Source organism: Osmerus mordax, chromosome 15 (genome assembly GCF_038355195.1).
Source record: "Osmerus mordax isolate fOsmMor3 chromosome 15, fOsmMor3.pri, whole genome shotgun sequence".
In the NCBI taxonomy this organism is placed as follows: domain Eukaryota; kingdom Metazoa; phylum Chordata; class Actinopteri; order Osmeriformes; family Osmeridae; genus Osmerus; species Osmerus mordax.
The window spans coordinates 3,225,147-3,241,352 of record NC_090064.1 but is presented as its reverse complement, the minus strand read 5'-3'; the positions used below and the strand labels follow the sequence as shown (position 1 = coordinate 3,241,352).

The 16,206-nt window shown below is 41.7% G+C and overlaps 1 protein-coding gene across 3 annotated transcripts in view; it reads right to left on the bottom strand.

Moving 5' to 3' along the window:
• The window catches only part of LOC136957792 (NEDD4-like E3 ubiquitin-protein ligase WWP1), a 103,836-nt gene that overhangs the window by 51,020 nt on the left and 36,610 nt on the right, over positions 1-16,206 (bottom strand). Inside the window, exons 2-7 of one of the 3 annotated variants that reach the window (XM_067251973.1) lie at positions 15,145-15,200; positions 14,973-15,066; positions 14,668-14,806; positions 13,893-14,017; positions 13,491-13,631; positions 13,303-13,366 (exon numbers count right to left, since the gene is read on the bottom strand). In XM_067251973.1, the coding sequence (XP_067108074.1) occupies positions 13,303-13,366; positions 13,491-13,631; positions 13,893-14,017; positions 14,668-14,806; positions 14,973-15,066; positions 15,145-15,186 (605 nt within the window). In that variant the 5' untranslated portion in view covers positions 15,187-15,200. Of the gene's footprint in view, positions 1-9,934; positions 9,956-13,302; positions 13,367-13,490; positions 13,632-13,892; positions 14,018-14,667; positions 14,807-14,972; positions 15,067-15,144; positions 15,201-16,206 lie in introns of those variants that run through there. The other 2 variants (XM_067251974.1, XM_067251975.1) reach the window with 2 other exon arrangements.

Here is a 16,206-nt window from a genome sequence, read left to right as displayed (position 1 = left end):
TTGTAGTTTACATTTAGTCATTCTTAGCAGACGTTCTTATCCAGAGCGACTTACAGTAAGTACAGGGAAATTCCCAGAGGCAAGTAGGGTGAAGTGCCTTGCCCAAGGACACAACGTCATTTGACAATGCCAGGAATCGAACCGGCAACCTTCTGATTAATTGCCCGCTTCCTTAACCACTCAGTCATCTGACTCCTGTTAATATTTCCTCACTAAAGAATATGATAATGCAGTTTAAAAATAAACTTGTTTGTTTTATTGTCACATCAGAACAGACGAACATAAAAATATATTAAAGTTCTGATAAATAAAATGTATAAAAATACAAACTTAAGATATGAAACTTAAAGTCCTTTGAACAAAAACACTATAAAAAAATAAATAAAAACATATTAATATTAATTTATCGGCCATTATAAATGCCGATGCCGATAGTTTGGAAAATGTCTAATATCGGCCGATAATATCGGCCCGCCGATATATCGGTCGGGCTCTAATCTCTACATTGGTCAACTTTCATCTCAGACTGAATCTATGAATGTAGGTTGTCTTAATCTCTCCATACTCATTATCCCTGTAAGACCCCTTGTTATAATATTACAACGTCACCTTTAGTTGTCCAAAAAACACATTTTCCAAAAACAAAATTTTAAAGACCACATTTTCATAGCCATTGGGTCTTATTGTATTGCCTTGCAATGCCATTGGATACTAAATGTGTATATAGATCTGGCTATAAGGCCATGAACTCATTCCACCAGCCAACTTTCCTGGAAGCAAATCTCCTTGTTTCATTGGACTGGATATATCAACATTTAAGTAAGTAAATTCCATGTTTGTTTTTTTGGGTGATTGTTAGAATATGTAGTCCATGTAAATACTAAGTTATTGTGGAATTCATGCATCACATTTGATTTTCAGCTTGTTTTGTCTTTGTTGTAATTTTACAACGTTGGGTCAAAATGGTAGCTAAAATAGCAATTGCACCTTGCACTCTACATGGAGACATTACACTTCTCGAATGTTCAGATACAAGATAAATACTTACAGAAATATAATGTATTTGATGATTCACACTTCACAAATGGGTTATTTGTTATAATTTTCAGTTTAGACCAGATTTGAAGATTTCTAAATCAATGTTATTTCTATGTTAGAAGTGAAATATAGTCAACTGTTTTTTTAAATCTGGACTTTGCTTGTTTGCCCAAATATCTGCTTGTTGCACAAGGCAGATACTGTTTGTTGAATGCTTTGGAGGATGGTTGTTCAGGGACAAGTGTAAATATTTTGGAATGTGGGGGTTGCATGTATGGTGCATTGTTCAGGGACAGGTGTGAATGTTCTGCAATATGGGGATGTAAGAGGTCTGGGGGGGTTGTATCTTACTTTTAGAATGTTAAGTAGAGAGCACATTAGGCTAGCCAGACAGTATTGTGTGCCTTCAGTGGAATGTATTGCATGAATAAGATTAATTGGGTGTGCGCAAGCCTTCAGCGAGAGCACAACCTTTGTTCTCTCACATATATATTTATTATTATTTATTTTTGCCCCCAAGCCTCAGTCAATATTTGGACTACATACACAACCTAGGTGTCAAAAGTTTCGTCTTGGTAGCGATTGAGTTGCTTGTATTTTTATTTACACTCCATTGCACAGTTTAGGAGGTTACAACGTTTTTGTGGCAAAAAGTGTCTTCTGTCAACGAAGGGTACTAGTGCTAGCCTACATCACTACGTCAGCACACGTTAGCAACGACGCATGGATACAACGTGATAGAGACGTTCTAGCACGCAAATTGGAGCTTGGATTATGAGTGAAAAATGCCAACCACCAAAATGACCAACCATTGGGTTTTGTTGAGAAAGCAATTTCGAGTGGAACTGCCATCTCTGATTTTTTATTTAGGTGAGCTACCTCCCGGAAATGAGTCTCTGCAAGTTGGGATGTCTGGGTTTGCTACGTGAGAGCCCCGTCAGCCTCCGTTGACGATTGTGTCAGCTGTTGTCGATCTCTGATGAGTATTTTCTTAATTTCGTACCAGGGTCAATTCTACATAAATAAACAGGAGGGGGGCAGTGTTTTAAAGATATGGCGATTGCGAAGATGGCCAGCGGGTCAGCATATGTTCGTGATTTGTGTAAAACTTGGAATTTGAGTGACACCGCGGCTTGTTTTGACATTAGCCTCAGTCAGACTCGGCTCGCCCACTGGCAGTGTGTCGTACTGTCTTCAAAGCCACAGCTAAACTTTACGTCAAAAGAAACATTCTCATTTCCGGTGCTTTCAAACAATCAGTGAAATGTGGAGCAACAGCAGCTAGCTTGCCTCTAGCAAACTTATTTTGAATTAGCCATTTCCCTCTACATTAATGTCAAACTTATTTACGTTTTGGGGGCATATTTTCAGTTAGCAGACGGTACCGTTTGAATCGCGATTCCACACTGCCAGTGACAACGTTGTTACAGTAGCTTGTTTCAAAGGGGGTTCGCAGCTGTTTCAAAGGGTGTTCTTAATGAAATATGCAATATGAGTAGGCTAAATGCTTGAAAATATCACTAGAAGGGAAAAACTTAGAGGACGGACCCACCTGCAACTGACGCAAGCAACCCTACAATTTCCCCAGAAATTGTACCCTCTCTAGTTTGCATTGGAATTAGGTATACTTGAACATACTCTCCTTGCTGGTGTCATAGAATGACACCAGCAAGGAGAGTTTACTTCAGTATGCATGATGTCATTGATGCTATCCAAAATGGAGAAAGTGATGTTGATATGGAATCAGACACCAGTGATTCGAGTGATGAGCAAGTGGTTGAAAATGTTGAGGAAGTGGAAAAAGAGAATCAGAGACTCACTGATTGTCCAACTAATGATGATGATGGTAAAGACATTGAGCAAACCAACACAAGCCAACCAAACCACAACATATGCACTGTCAAGTGATATGACAACAGGGCAGTCACACTTGTGTCATCCTTTGCTGGCATTGATCCTGTGCAAAAGATTCAACGCTGGAACAAAGCCACCAAATCTTACATTGAAGTTGAGAGGCCTTATATTGTGGGTGCATACAACAAATACATGGGCGGTGTGGATTTGTTGGACTAATTTGGAGCCAAATACAAGTTCCTCATGAAATTGCGCCGCTGATAGTTACATCTTCTGGCACACTATTATCATTGCTGTGATCAACGCCTGTCTCCTCTACAAAAGGGACTGCAAGGCTCTCAATATTCCCAAGAAAAAGATGTTGAACAGGAGACTGTTTCAGGCACAACTAGCTTCCTCTCTCATCCTGACAAACACAGCTGTCAACACACCAAGGAGAGGGTGGCCATCTTCAGCCAGTGGGAGCCCGTTGACATCGATAACTGTGACACCTCAGAGACCTGTGACTGCTCAGAAGAGACCATCCTCAGGTAATGGGGTCCACCAAATGGGGTCCCAGCCAAGAGGGCATGTGAACCACCAAAGGATGTGCGCAGGGAAATGGTCGCACATTTCCAGTGAAGACAACGAGAGGACGCTGCAGACACTGTATAGAAGGATATTCTAATACGCTCTGCAGAAAGTGCAATCTCCGTCTCTGCTTTTCAGAGGAAAGGAACTGCTTTTGGGACTACCATTGCACGTGAACAATGGACCCCGGGGGTCTTTGAAGTTTTCATTCTGTTTTTATAATATTTATCCATTTTATTTTTTCTTCCATAAATTCTGATTCATCAAAATATGACTGTTGGGTGATTATTATTAATGAAATGTACTGTTATAGTGCTATGTAAGCAATCCACACTCCAAATTAACCATTAGTTGTTTTGTGTATTTATTCTGACAATTTGAGAGCAAATGCTGAAATTCTGCTCCCAACTAGGTCCAACGTTGCATTATTACGTTTCCCTAAAAACGTACAAAAACATATTTTTGGAATTAATCCTTCTTTATCTTCATCAGAAGACTCTTACAACATCATCTGACAAAAAAAACAAAACAAAAAAGATGTTTGGGTCTTACAGGGATATTATTCACTTCTGTTCACACAACCCCCATTTGTACCATCATGGACCTGACTTGTTATAGAGGCCAGGCAAATTACTAAATCGATAAATGTTATCACCCAAATGGTAAAGCCATGCGTAGGCCTACACAATATTTTGAGATGTGATACGGCGAGACTTGAGTGACTGAAAGGCGGAGAGAAAGTGCATGCATTGCTTCTCCTACCACTGCTACGCTGACAACACGCAGCTGTACCTGTCGTTCCCCCCGATCGATCCGGGGATCTCAGCTAGGATTGAGGCCTGCCTCACAGACATCTCTGCCTGGATGACCGAGCACCACCTCCAGCTGAACCTCGCCAAAACAGAACTTCTCATCATCCCGGCTAAACCCTCCATCTCCCACGATCTCTCTGGGATCTGCGACGGTGACCCCTTCATCCTCTGCCAGGAACCTTGGGGTTACCATGGACGACGAGCTCTCCCTCACGGCCCACATTGCTGCAGTCTCCCGGTCGTGTAGATTCACCCTCTACAACATCCGGAAGATCAGGAGATACCTGTCTGAGCACTCCACCCAGCTGCTAGTCCAAGCACTTGTCCTCTCCAAGTTGGACTATTGCAACTCGCTGGTCTCCCAGCATGTGCAACCCGCCCTCTTCAGAGGATTCAGAACGCAGCAGCCCGCCTGGTCTACAATCTACCCAGACGCTCCCATGTTACCCCGCTCCTCATCTCTCTCCACTGGTTACCTATCATGGCCCGTATCAGATTCAAGACCCTGGTACTGACCTTCCGAGCAGTGGGACTGCACCCGTCTACATCAAGTCTCTCCTGCAGCCTTACACCCCCACCCGTCACCTACGGTCTTCTTCAGACAACTGCCTGGTGGTCCCACCGCTCAAGACCGCCCGATCCCAATACAAGCTCTTCTCCTGTCTGGCCCCCCAGTGGTGGAATCAACTCCCCACCTCCATCAGAGACACTGACTATCTCTCCACCTTCAAGAAAAGGCTCAAGACGCACTCGTTGAGTACAACGGTACTTAGGAATGGTTTGCTTGACCCAATGTTAGTTTCCTCAAGGATCACAATGACTCTTGCTTAGAGACTTGTTGCTCTTGTGGTTAGTGGTAACTGATTTACATTTTTGTACTCGCTGTGATATATTGTTTTTATTATTGTTGCTTGCTTTTTCCACAGGTACACTTGCACTTATAGCGTTTCATGTTGTTTAATTGTAACTTGTTTAACTACATGCTCTTATGGTTCTTCCCTTTGGCACTTACTTTGGTTGTTCACAATGTGTGCTTCGTGTTTTGGCTACTCAAATAAGTTTTACTTGATCTACATTGGGAGTAAATTGTATAGGCTATCTATACATTATGCAAATTGTCTCACTTTAGCCTATTTAGCCAGAAACAAAACCTGTGAATTTGGGCCACAAATTAGTTATGCCGAATGTGATATATATTTGTCATATACTATCGGTGATCAATTGCTGCTTCAGCGCTTTTAGAGGACATTGCCTATGGGAGATTAAGGTGAGCAGGAATTCAGTGATCGATCAAATTTATTGGCCCACAATGATGACTAGTTGATAAATCGTTATAGATATCCGAGAGCCATTCTTTTGGATCTCTGTACTGAGTGAGCTGGGTCCTGTGTTGGAATGGCCAACAAAAGTCAAGCAAATCAACTGTAAAAGTTCTCTGCAACTGTTAGCTGGCAGACAGGTCAGGGATAAGCCAACCCACCATCTGTCGTGTAATGCCCGAGGTGTGGGATCCGCCTGTCCCTAATGTAAATAATTCCCTCACACTGCAGTTGACCAGGCCAACATCAAAGCGCAATTTGTATCAAAAACCATATATCAATGTTGTGTAGATACATTATGAAGTATGCAAGGTATGAACATTTTAAGGCCACAATCTTAAAAGTTACATTCCATTCACACCTCAGTGAATCAGCTTGGACAACCCCCAAGCCAAGGATGTGACCAATGAACTGTCTCACCTACATCAAGACACTCCCCATTTATTCAGATTATAAAAACCAACAACGTATAATCACTTGTTGAGTCCATTGATATCGAGTCCAGGGATACCGGATAGGCATTCAAAAGGTTATACACATTTATCTATGACCTAGACTTAAACAGACTCCACTTCGACCCAAACATCAACAAAAGTAAATGTGGCTAGCTATATTTCTTACTCATGACATTTGCATGAAGAGATTTATATTGAGTGTGTTTGATTAGACTACACAAAACGAACTATTGTTTCACCACTGGACTCTTCCAGTTTAGACAAGGCCCTATTCTTTCCCCCTCTTCCCATTCCTTTCAACTTTCCATCGTTGTAATTGTTCAATTTGTTATCCAACTCTAATACTAAGACAATAACATCCAGTACTGTTCATTATATGTCCATTTACTTCAATAAATCATATCTCACATAATTTGTTCACTCATGTTATCTGCTCTGCTCTACTCTCAGAACGAATTAATTCCTTCAGAATGCTGATTAGGTGGTGCCCCGATAACTCAATACTTGATTATAGATCAATTACATATATTCTTAAATGACCACACCCCGCTACAGCTTGAATTAATCTCTGGCTTTCCCTGAAGAGAATATTTGTAGACTAAAACAAAGTGTTTTGCCGCCTAAGCAAAACACGCCTGCTGCCTTAACTACCTTGTCCAAAAAAAAGTTTTGGGAGGAAAACGTTTTCTCCGTCCAGCAACTCCAGATTTTAGCATATGAGCGGTGGGGGCAGGGTGACAGCCATCCTTACATCTCCAGGAATACGTAAATGCATCCATAAAAGCATGCATACAGAGAAAATCTCATCACGTTTTTCAGAGATTAATAAACACTGTCTATGCAAACAGCACACACCTTCTCTTTATATATCTATTTAACCACACATGGTAGTTGAAATTCGATAACCCCATACTCAACAGTTTTCAATTGTTAAGTGGAACTGCTTAGGCAATAAGAATTTTTTTTAAAAGAGAATTTACCCAGAATGTGAAATGGAGGTTGTTATTATAAAACTAGAGTCGAAGGAGCTTCTTGTTTGGTAGCCTCATTAGTGGGGTCACAAACAATGGCAAACAGCTTCAATGGAAATAAATCATGGCAGAGGTAAATGTTGTGGGGGCTGAAGTTGACATGATCAAAAGGAGTGGTGCAATTTTGGGCCAGTGGACCAGTTAGAGAAGAGGCCCTGCTGCGTGACATTGAGACAATTGTTAAAAAGAGTGTGTGTGTGTGCGTGTCAGGGTGCTATGGTGATGAAACTGGCCACACTGAAGGGGTTTATTTGTGTTTCAACCACCAGTCTGTCCTTGCCCCGGCCAGACACATCCAAAACCTGGGAGTCAGGTGGCTGAGCGGTGAGGGAGTCGGGCTAGTAATCCGAAGGTTGCCAGTTCGATTCCCGGTCATGCCAACTGACGTTGTGTCCTTGGGCAAGGCACTTCACCCTACTTGCCTCGGGGGAATGTCCCTGTACTTACTGTAAGTCGCTCTGGATAAGAGCGTCTGCTAAATGACTAAAATGTAAATGTAAAACCAATGGTGCGCTTTGAGTCTGCTCAAGTAGTAGGGGAAAACTACGCAAAACCCCACCAGTCTAGACAGATTGTTCTAGGTGCTTAGTGTAGGCACATTGCCAGAGACACAACAGACCATGTATGCAGCACACACACCTCAAGCTCACAGTCATTCTCTCACTCAACATACACACACACACACACACACACACAGTTATGTCCTGGCTGAACATTGTATGTTTGCACAGCTGGGGCTCAAGCCCACTCTGGGCTTGAGGAAGAGTCTCCCTCATTTCAGACTTGTAAGTACAACAACTGAGTACCTAGGAGGATGGAGGAAGGAGGAAACTGACAAAAAGGAAAGAAGAGAGCAGGGATAAAATCGAATGCGAGAAACAAAGCAGGAGAACGGGAGGGACAGATATTACATGTATGCGTCTAAGTGTAAATAAAATACTTGATTTCCAAAGAATAAGGGAGAGCAAGAAAATTCAATCTTTAGGGACATTCACACCAACAGTGGTGCAGCACTTGGGGGAGGAGCCGGGGGGTAGCGAGGGGCAACAAAGAGCAGCATAAGAGATTCAGGATTTGAGAAAATACCATTTTTTTATAACGCTGGCGCGTGTCAACCAATCAATGGATCCCATATCAGGGATGCAAACACATGTATGGTCAAAAAAGAGAGGTAATTGAAGCCCTTGCCCCGTGGCAAATATCCATATAGTTACATTGCCACCAACCCCCCGACATCCCCGGCCCACCCCTATAGGCACAGAGTAAAATGAAATTCTGAAAATCAAAATACACCAACACTAATTTAGAAGTTTCAATTTAATTTTTTATTCAGAAACATACACTTTTATTAAACTATCTAGCACGTTTTACTCCTTCCTCTTCTTCCTGGCCACCTCCTGCAACGTATCCTGGGCCTTGGTCTGGCTGCATTCATTTTCTGAACATGTTTGGGACGTGTCTGCCTCTCTTTGGCCAGAGCAGTGGTCTTGGCCTTCTCGGCACTCTCACATGTGGCACTGCAGCCATACTCCGCCTGCCTCTTCTGCTTTGCCTCTGTCCTCTTCTCTCTGTCGGTCTTGTCCCTTCTCCCTGCAGCCCTAATGTTCTGGCAGAGAATTTTATTAACTGGCCCCATGTTGATGTCATCTCTTTTAAACATGCCAATGCCAGTCTTGTCCCTGGACCTCAGCACATACTTCACAGTCTGCACTGCATCAAAGGTGGAGATCTTCATGTTAGATCTTTTAGTGTCCATCACATCTCCCATGAGGCTAAAGGAGGACTCTACCAGTGGCCCATGAAAGATGGAGAGGGCACCTCTGACAACCTGGCTGAGAGCTGTATACTTCCCCAAACTCATGACATGGGCCCACCACGTCACAATGTCATCTCCATCTTCATACTTGGCCAGGTTGGGGTCCACATTGTACCTTATGATCTCCTGGGTGATGTCACTCTCTAGGGGCACTAAATGCTTCATGATCCTAGCCAACTCCTTCAGCTGAGTAACAGCCTGGGAATGGCCCCTCACCACAGGATCAATGGAGGACAAGGCCTGTAGGGTCCTACTTTTGAGAGGTAGTTTGTTCTGCATGTACTTGCCACAAGCTGTATATGCCTTGGTCACCTTCCCAATAAAATCCATGATTATCTGCAACACATAACCTACAAAAACATGTTTATCCTCAGGTTTCATGGCTGCAGCACAATGGCAAGTTTCTCAATACTGTTTTCCCCCCCAAATGAAATAATCTTTACTTTCCTAAACAATTAATAAAAATACATTTTAAATGTACAAGATGTTAAACACTTTTACCAGTCTACATATAAATGTACAAATTAGTCAATCAAATGGAAAGAGTAATTACAATACATGTTCCATTAGTCCGATATGCTGTCCTTTCGCGATTACGCTGTTGCATTTTTTAACCAGTAGGTGGCAGCATGAAGGGATACTGATGTTCTGAACCGCTAATGATAAAACGGAAAGAAAATTAAAGTAGTAGTAAACTTAATTTAAAATACTAACCGGATGCTTTGGATGGGCTGCAATCAGGTCTTCTGCGACTTTCCCAACATAAATCTGGGAGTGAAGTGTGTTATTGGCCAAGTCCAATTCTAGCAATTTGTTTGGCGACGTCTTCAGATGCTCGGGCTTGATGAAGCAGGCAAGAAAGTTGATGAACACTTCAAGTTGCTTTTCATGAAGCTTGTGAACCAAGGTTTTACTTCCCTTCAATGAACATAAAAATCTAATTTTTACAACTGACTGAACTTGCTGTTGTTTTTCAATAGACATCAGAATCATCTTACTTCTATGTTGAGTTGCATACACTGTATAGAAAAATACTCACTTGAAAGACCATGACGTATTCCTTCAAAATTGGGAGGACACCAAGGTACACACTAAGATTAAGATCCACTTTTTGGTTTTCCACCCAAATCTTCTTTACAATTCGGGCCTTCCTTTTCTTCCCCAAGTCAGTCATTCCTTCAAAAACAAAACAAAGATACAATATATAGATAACAGTGCATACACATTTAAAGTTTGTGCAATACCAATGGTATACATAAAATTTTGCAAAGATTGTAACAGTATGAGTACTTCTTAGGCTAATAAGATATAATAATAATGATTTACTTGGGACAAAAGTGTCTGCTAAATCATAACCATAAAACCGTAGGTATAGATGTACAACACACTTTAGTAATCTCTCTCTAACATAGACAGACACATACATCATGTTTACTACTGAATATTAAGATTCAATAGTGGGATTTTAGTTCCTTATTGACCATATAACAATCTGTTACAATATATACATACCCTTCTTGCAGAGATCCTGGTGAATAAATTCAACCCTTCGCTGAGCCTTGTCACTCACACCATGATCTCTGTACAGATTCTGTAATATTTCGTTGTACAGTTCTTGGTCCTGCTTTCCCATAAATCCAAAGTAGAGCACTCTGAACACAGGTAACATTCTTTTCGTGTTGATCCCTACATCATAAGCTGACAACCAGCGATGGGAGACAAATCGCTGGGGATTGGTGGCAGGTATGTCCAGAAACTCTGCTATTTCCTTCAGGTACGCTGTACTGTAACTGTAAGTAAAGACATAACATATCTTACACTACTAGCAACACTGAAAACAGTTAATAGACTAGTTAGAAAATGATTTTTCATAAAAAATTGAATGCATGTTCAGATACCTGATCTGATGCCCATCGATGGTCTGTGTGTACGTCTGCAAAGAGCTGCTTCAAGTAGTTTTCAAAAGGTTCTGCAAATCTCTTTGCAGCGTTGTGAACGTGATGGTAAGAGTCACCATCCACATCAAGCAGAGTGGGACAATGCCTCTCTCGGATCCTTGTCTCCAGCCCTGATTTGCTCCCACGCATCACATTGCATGAGTCTAGCATTATGCTGATTAGGTTTGACCAAGGAATGTTGTTTTTCTGAAAAAAGTCAAACATCAACCTCTCCAAACTGACTGAACTGACTTTTACAACTTCAAGGGAGCCCAGGTGTTCAACCACAACCTCATTCATCTCTTCGTTGAAGTGGCTGACGAGCATAGAAAGGACCTTCTTATTACTACTGGAGGTACTCTCATCCACATTCAGAGAGAAGGGGTATTGTCGTAATTTGGAGAATGTTTTCTCCGCAAATGTATGGCCAAATAGTGGCAATAGTGGAAATAGTGCGGGACAGTTTAATTTGGCTGAGGGCTGCCTTGTCTGCAGCTAGACACTGGCTTAACTCCACCAACACAGGTGCCATTGTCAGAGGTAGAGAGTGCTCAGCAATAACTGCCAGGACCATTGCCTTGTAAATAGAGAAAGAAAATACATATATTACTAATTTAGTGATTCATTTTAAACAAATTTTGTGATTTGAATTATTTTTGTTTAACTAGTCTTCAACACACACACACACGCGCACACACACACACACACCTCTCCATTAGCAATGCGATTACACATAGGCACTGGAAGCTTAACACTTTCCCTGATCTTTTCTGCTGCTGAGGCCTGTTTCTGAGTAGCTGGTAAAGGATCTTCTTTACGGAGGAGTTGAGCCACACTTTGAGTTGATAAGATTGAGGTCACTCTGTTTGTGTGTATGGATGTCTGACAGTGTGCAAACAGGGCATGCACCCCTCTGCTACTGTAGTTAATTTCCTTCATGCAGAGAGTGCATTTAGCACTACCCTTTTTTTCAATTTTCTTAAAAACGTCAGACAGTATGAATGTGTGTTCGACTGCATGGACCTTCATTGTAGTTTCAAGTATCAGCCAAGACCATTTCCAACTGCTTTTACAGCCTCTATCAATCTGTTGCACAAGAAGTGCTTCACTTTCCTCAATTTCCCTCATTCTGCAAATTAATAGAGTTGAATATTTTAGGAAATATCATAATGGAGTGCAAATAGTTCACTCTGCCCCTTTCCAACGCAATGCTAGCTAAGCAACAGCAAACAAAGTCAATGGCAATCTATACGTTAACCATAGTAAATCCATGGGCTTGCACCATTTGAAAATAACGCAGCTTGTCACTCAAGATAGGCGAAAGTAGCCAAAATTTAATATAAAAATGCATGACGTGCAAACGACTTTTTCTATGTAGCTACAGCCATCCATAATTTAATCTGCAAGCTAGCACTTGGTCTTTTACAGGTGAACTTTATGTAGCTAAGACGTAATGTTATGTAGGTTACACACACACACACACACACAACATATTACCTACCCAATGTATAGGCCTAGCTAGTTGAAATGTTTTATAAATTACATGACTAGTAGATTATATAACATTATAAACCAAAAATATCCTTACCTCCAGCGATCTCACCAGTTGCCAGTACGGGAAGGCGCGGCGCCGAACTCTGGTCTCTCACGGAGAAATGTGTTGCAGTGACAGATACACCGTCCCAAATTGTAAACGCGCCAAAAGTCAACCCTTGTGTTATCTTCGGGTCATTCTGACCCATCAGTCATTGTGACCCACCGTCGTATTGCGACAACTTTACCGCATACAAAAACAAAGTTAAGCATTTTTTTTAACCGTTGGGCTGTCTCAGACCCCCCACATTGCGAAGGTTAAAAGAAAAAAAAAATATTTGTTTTTGTATTGGGTAAAATTGGGTAAACACAACGATGGTTCGTTATGAACCTTTGGGTCATGTGACCCGAAGGCAGCACAAGGGTTAAGCGCTTTATAATATATTTCTGAATTGCTGAGATTCAAACAAAAACATAGCAGCTGGCTAGTGTCATCTTAGCCAGCACCAATTTCGATTGGTTTTTGTAAAACAGACAAACAGGGACGCGAATAGCTAACAAAGTTTACTATCTTAACGTCCACACACAGATTTGATTTCATGCTAGCAGAGCATTGCATCACCGCGCCGCTGTTGGTGTTAATGCCCTGTAGCGAAATGGGGGGAGGGGAACTGATATAAAGACTGCAGATTGATGGAAACTAACTTTGCTTCCGAAAGTTTTTTTTCCAACATTACAATATGATTCCGTATTAGCCTTGTAAAGGGCAATTTACAGAGTTTGTTGAATTAATTGAGAGCACATAGGAAATAAGAAAGGTGTGGGTGAGAGTTGTAATAGCGTTGGTGTACTGAGCAAGAAACATAAAATACAAAATCATAAAGATGCAAGGCAGAAAGCTGTAATGACGAGCGTGTCTCATTCCTGAAGAGGTTACCTGTTTAGAGCTCTTAATGCATCAACTGCATTTTCGTGAATGGCATTTCCATTTTGCTGGACTTCTGAGAGGAGAGGAGGAGACGGTTAACCATGCAGCACTAATAAAAGGTAATACAATACTTAGCTGAAAATGTTCAGGTGACACATTATCTCTCTGAAACATACACACACATGATGAGAACTCACTGGTGGTGGTGGTGACGTTCCCATTCTGCAATTGCTCCTGGTCAACAGTGAGGCCATCCAGGTAGACAGTCAGCTCCCCAGTGGCCACCACCACCCCTTTATTATCCAAACTTAGCTTCAGCACCTCCCTCACATTCTCCACTAGGTTGGGATGTAATGAGATGCAGAAGGGACATTGTGTTACCATTTACTACCTTTTTTGCTTTATTTAGACAGGGTTGAAGAGAGGGAGACAATTGGACAGTCTGTGAGAGTGCGCATCCAAATTCCGAAACCAAATAGTAATGTTTCGATGTTCCAAAATGTTATGTATTTTGAAAAGGAGAGGAGTGAGGATGGTTTGCATGGTACAGAGTGTGTGTGTGTGTGTCAGTGTGTGTAAGAGGTGGGTACTATACGTACGTTTCCTGTCATGCTGCTCCAGAGCCTGCAGGAGGTCTAGGGTGGCTTTGCCCAGCAGACCGTCTGCCTTCAGGGTGTGATGACTCCATACCTTGAAATCAACCTGCGTGTGTGGTGTTACATTTCTGAAACCGTGCACACACACACAAATTGGTCAGACTCACAGGTATGACCAGAGTCATACCTGTACTGCAACACAGGTATGAGAAAAAACACTACCTGTAAGCACCAATTTTTGGCCATTTGGCACACAAAAAAAACGACAGTCGACACACAAACGACACAGTCGTCACAAATCTTGTTTCATCAATGTTTCAGCCACCAATACTATCTTGAGTATGCAGCTGTGCTGGTAAAGTATACCCACCTATAATCATTACATACAAGTCTTAGCTGGACACAACTCTAATCACCATAGGAGCCAGTTTATTGTGCCTGTACATGTTATCTGAATCATTCATCTTGGTGATATTACAACATGATGGCATTTTGACTTTGACCACAGTTAAAAGAACATGTATATTGTCTAAATAATAAGTACATTTTTTATTCAGACTCAGGGTGAATTATGGGTAGACTGTTGTACTAACTGCGGGAGTGAGCTGTTCTTTAAGTGGTAATCCAGAATTTTGGACTTGTTCATTTCTCTCTGCCTTCCTTGCCTGCCTTGGCCTGTCTGCCACTTAGTACACACAATAACTTGCCACTTAGTACACACAATAACTTGTACAGATATACACAGTGATGAAAAGAGAATGTTGTGGTTGTTTCTTACAGCGTGAGCTGCTCATCCCATTTGGGGCTGGAGGAGCTGTGGGACTTGGTGGTGCGACGTGACTCCCCCTCTGCTGTCACCTCCACATAAATGGCCGTCCCAAACAGGCTTTTCTTTCTTTTGAGTTTGGCACAGGAAACTGAGATGGAGATAATCAAACCAGTTAGGAATATGCACCTCTCCAAGTCCTACAGGGCTCGTGCAGGGTGTTAAGTTGACATATTGGGAAATGTCCTATTTAACCAAAATGCTGGTAAATTAAGTGTACATGATGTCAAAGTGAGGTGGTACAAGGAGTGCCTCACCTATAGCATGAAGCTGTGATGTCACTTGTAATTGGTTATTGCTACACTCTGTTCTGGACGAGGCCGTGGCCATGTCATTCACCGCAGTGGAGGCCTAATGGGTGAGAAACACACAATCTAGACAGTTTTCTATACTGAAGTATACGTGCTATACTTAAAACTCATTACTCACAATTGGTGCTAACTCTAAGCCCTTGGAATCAGCCAACTCCATGCCCCATTGTTCCACTGTCAGAGGAAAATAGAAAGATTTTAGTTCAGAGTTCAGCCATAAAGTAATTTGATTTAGACCATTGTGTATGTTATGTTTATGATTGTAAGAACAATGTTGTAGTGGATTACAGTTAGCAGAGCACCATGTACACCATTAAACACCCCTAAACTTGGATAAACAACCAATTGCCATAGAAGTATGCCAACTTTCAAGTAAACAAGGCTATGCAGCAATACCGAAATAAAGCCGCGGCTTATACACCGATTTTACATCCTTGTGATAGTGCAGGTTATATTTCGCTGCGGCTTATAGCGCGCGTTTCTTTTTTTAAATTCGGGAATGCCATTTAAATATTAGTTAATTCCCGGGCAACAGAAACCATACATTACACACTTACTTTCGTTTTCAAAGTGTGTTACACAACGGCATGCTGTAAGATCGCCTCATGCATTGCTTGGTATCATTGTTCCCGTATCAAGTGTGTCTTATATTCAGATTTACAAACAAAGCTCCCATTCTGGTGTGGTGCGGTTTATACAAGGTGCGGCTTATTGTCCTAAAAATACGGTAGTCTTTCCTTTAATTCCAGAAAAAACATTTGCAGGGTTTTCCTTGGCTCAGAATGGGTCTTTGTGAGTGACTACATACGACAAATAGGATGATCACACAGTACAGTAAAGGCAATGAGTAACCATATGACAGAAATCTAGGCATGTTCTTGTTATTTCCGACCAAATAATCAAACAAATGTCTATCATGCTTGAATGAATGAAACCCCATTAACAAAACTGTCAATTTTTTTATAATTGTATTACAATACTGGGGGTGGGGGCGGCAATCGGTTGCAGGGGTCACATCTCGCTTCAGAGCATTTCACCCTACTCTTTTTATAAACAAAAATCTGGATGCGACAAGGTCATGGTGGGTCTATTTCATCAGGCTTCGGCCATCCTGCAGCCCATGTCAAGGTGGTCATTCTCAATGGTGTTTTCACCTGGTAAAAATGTAATGGAGAATGCA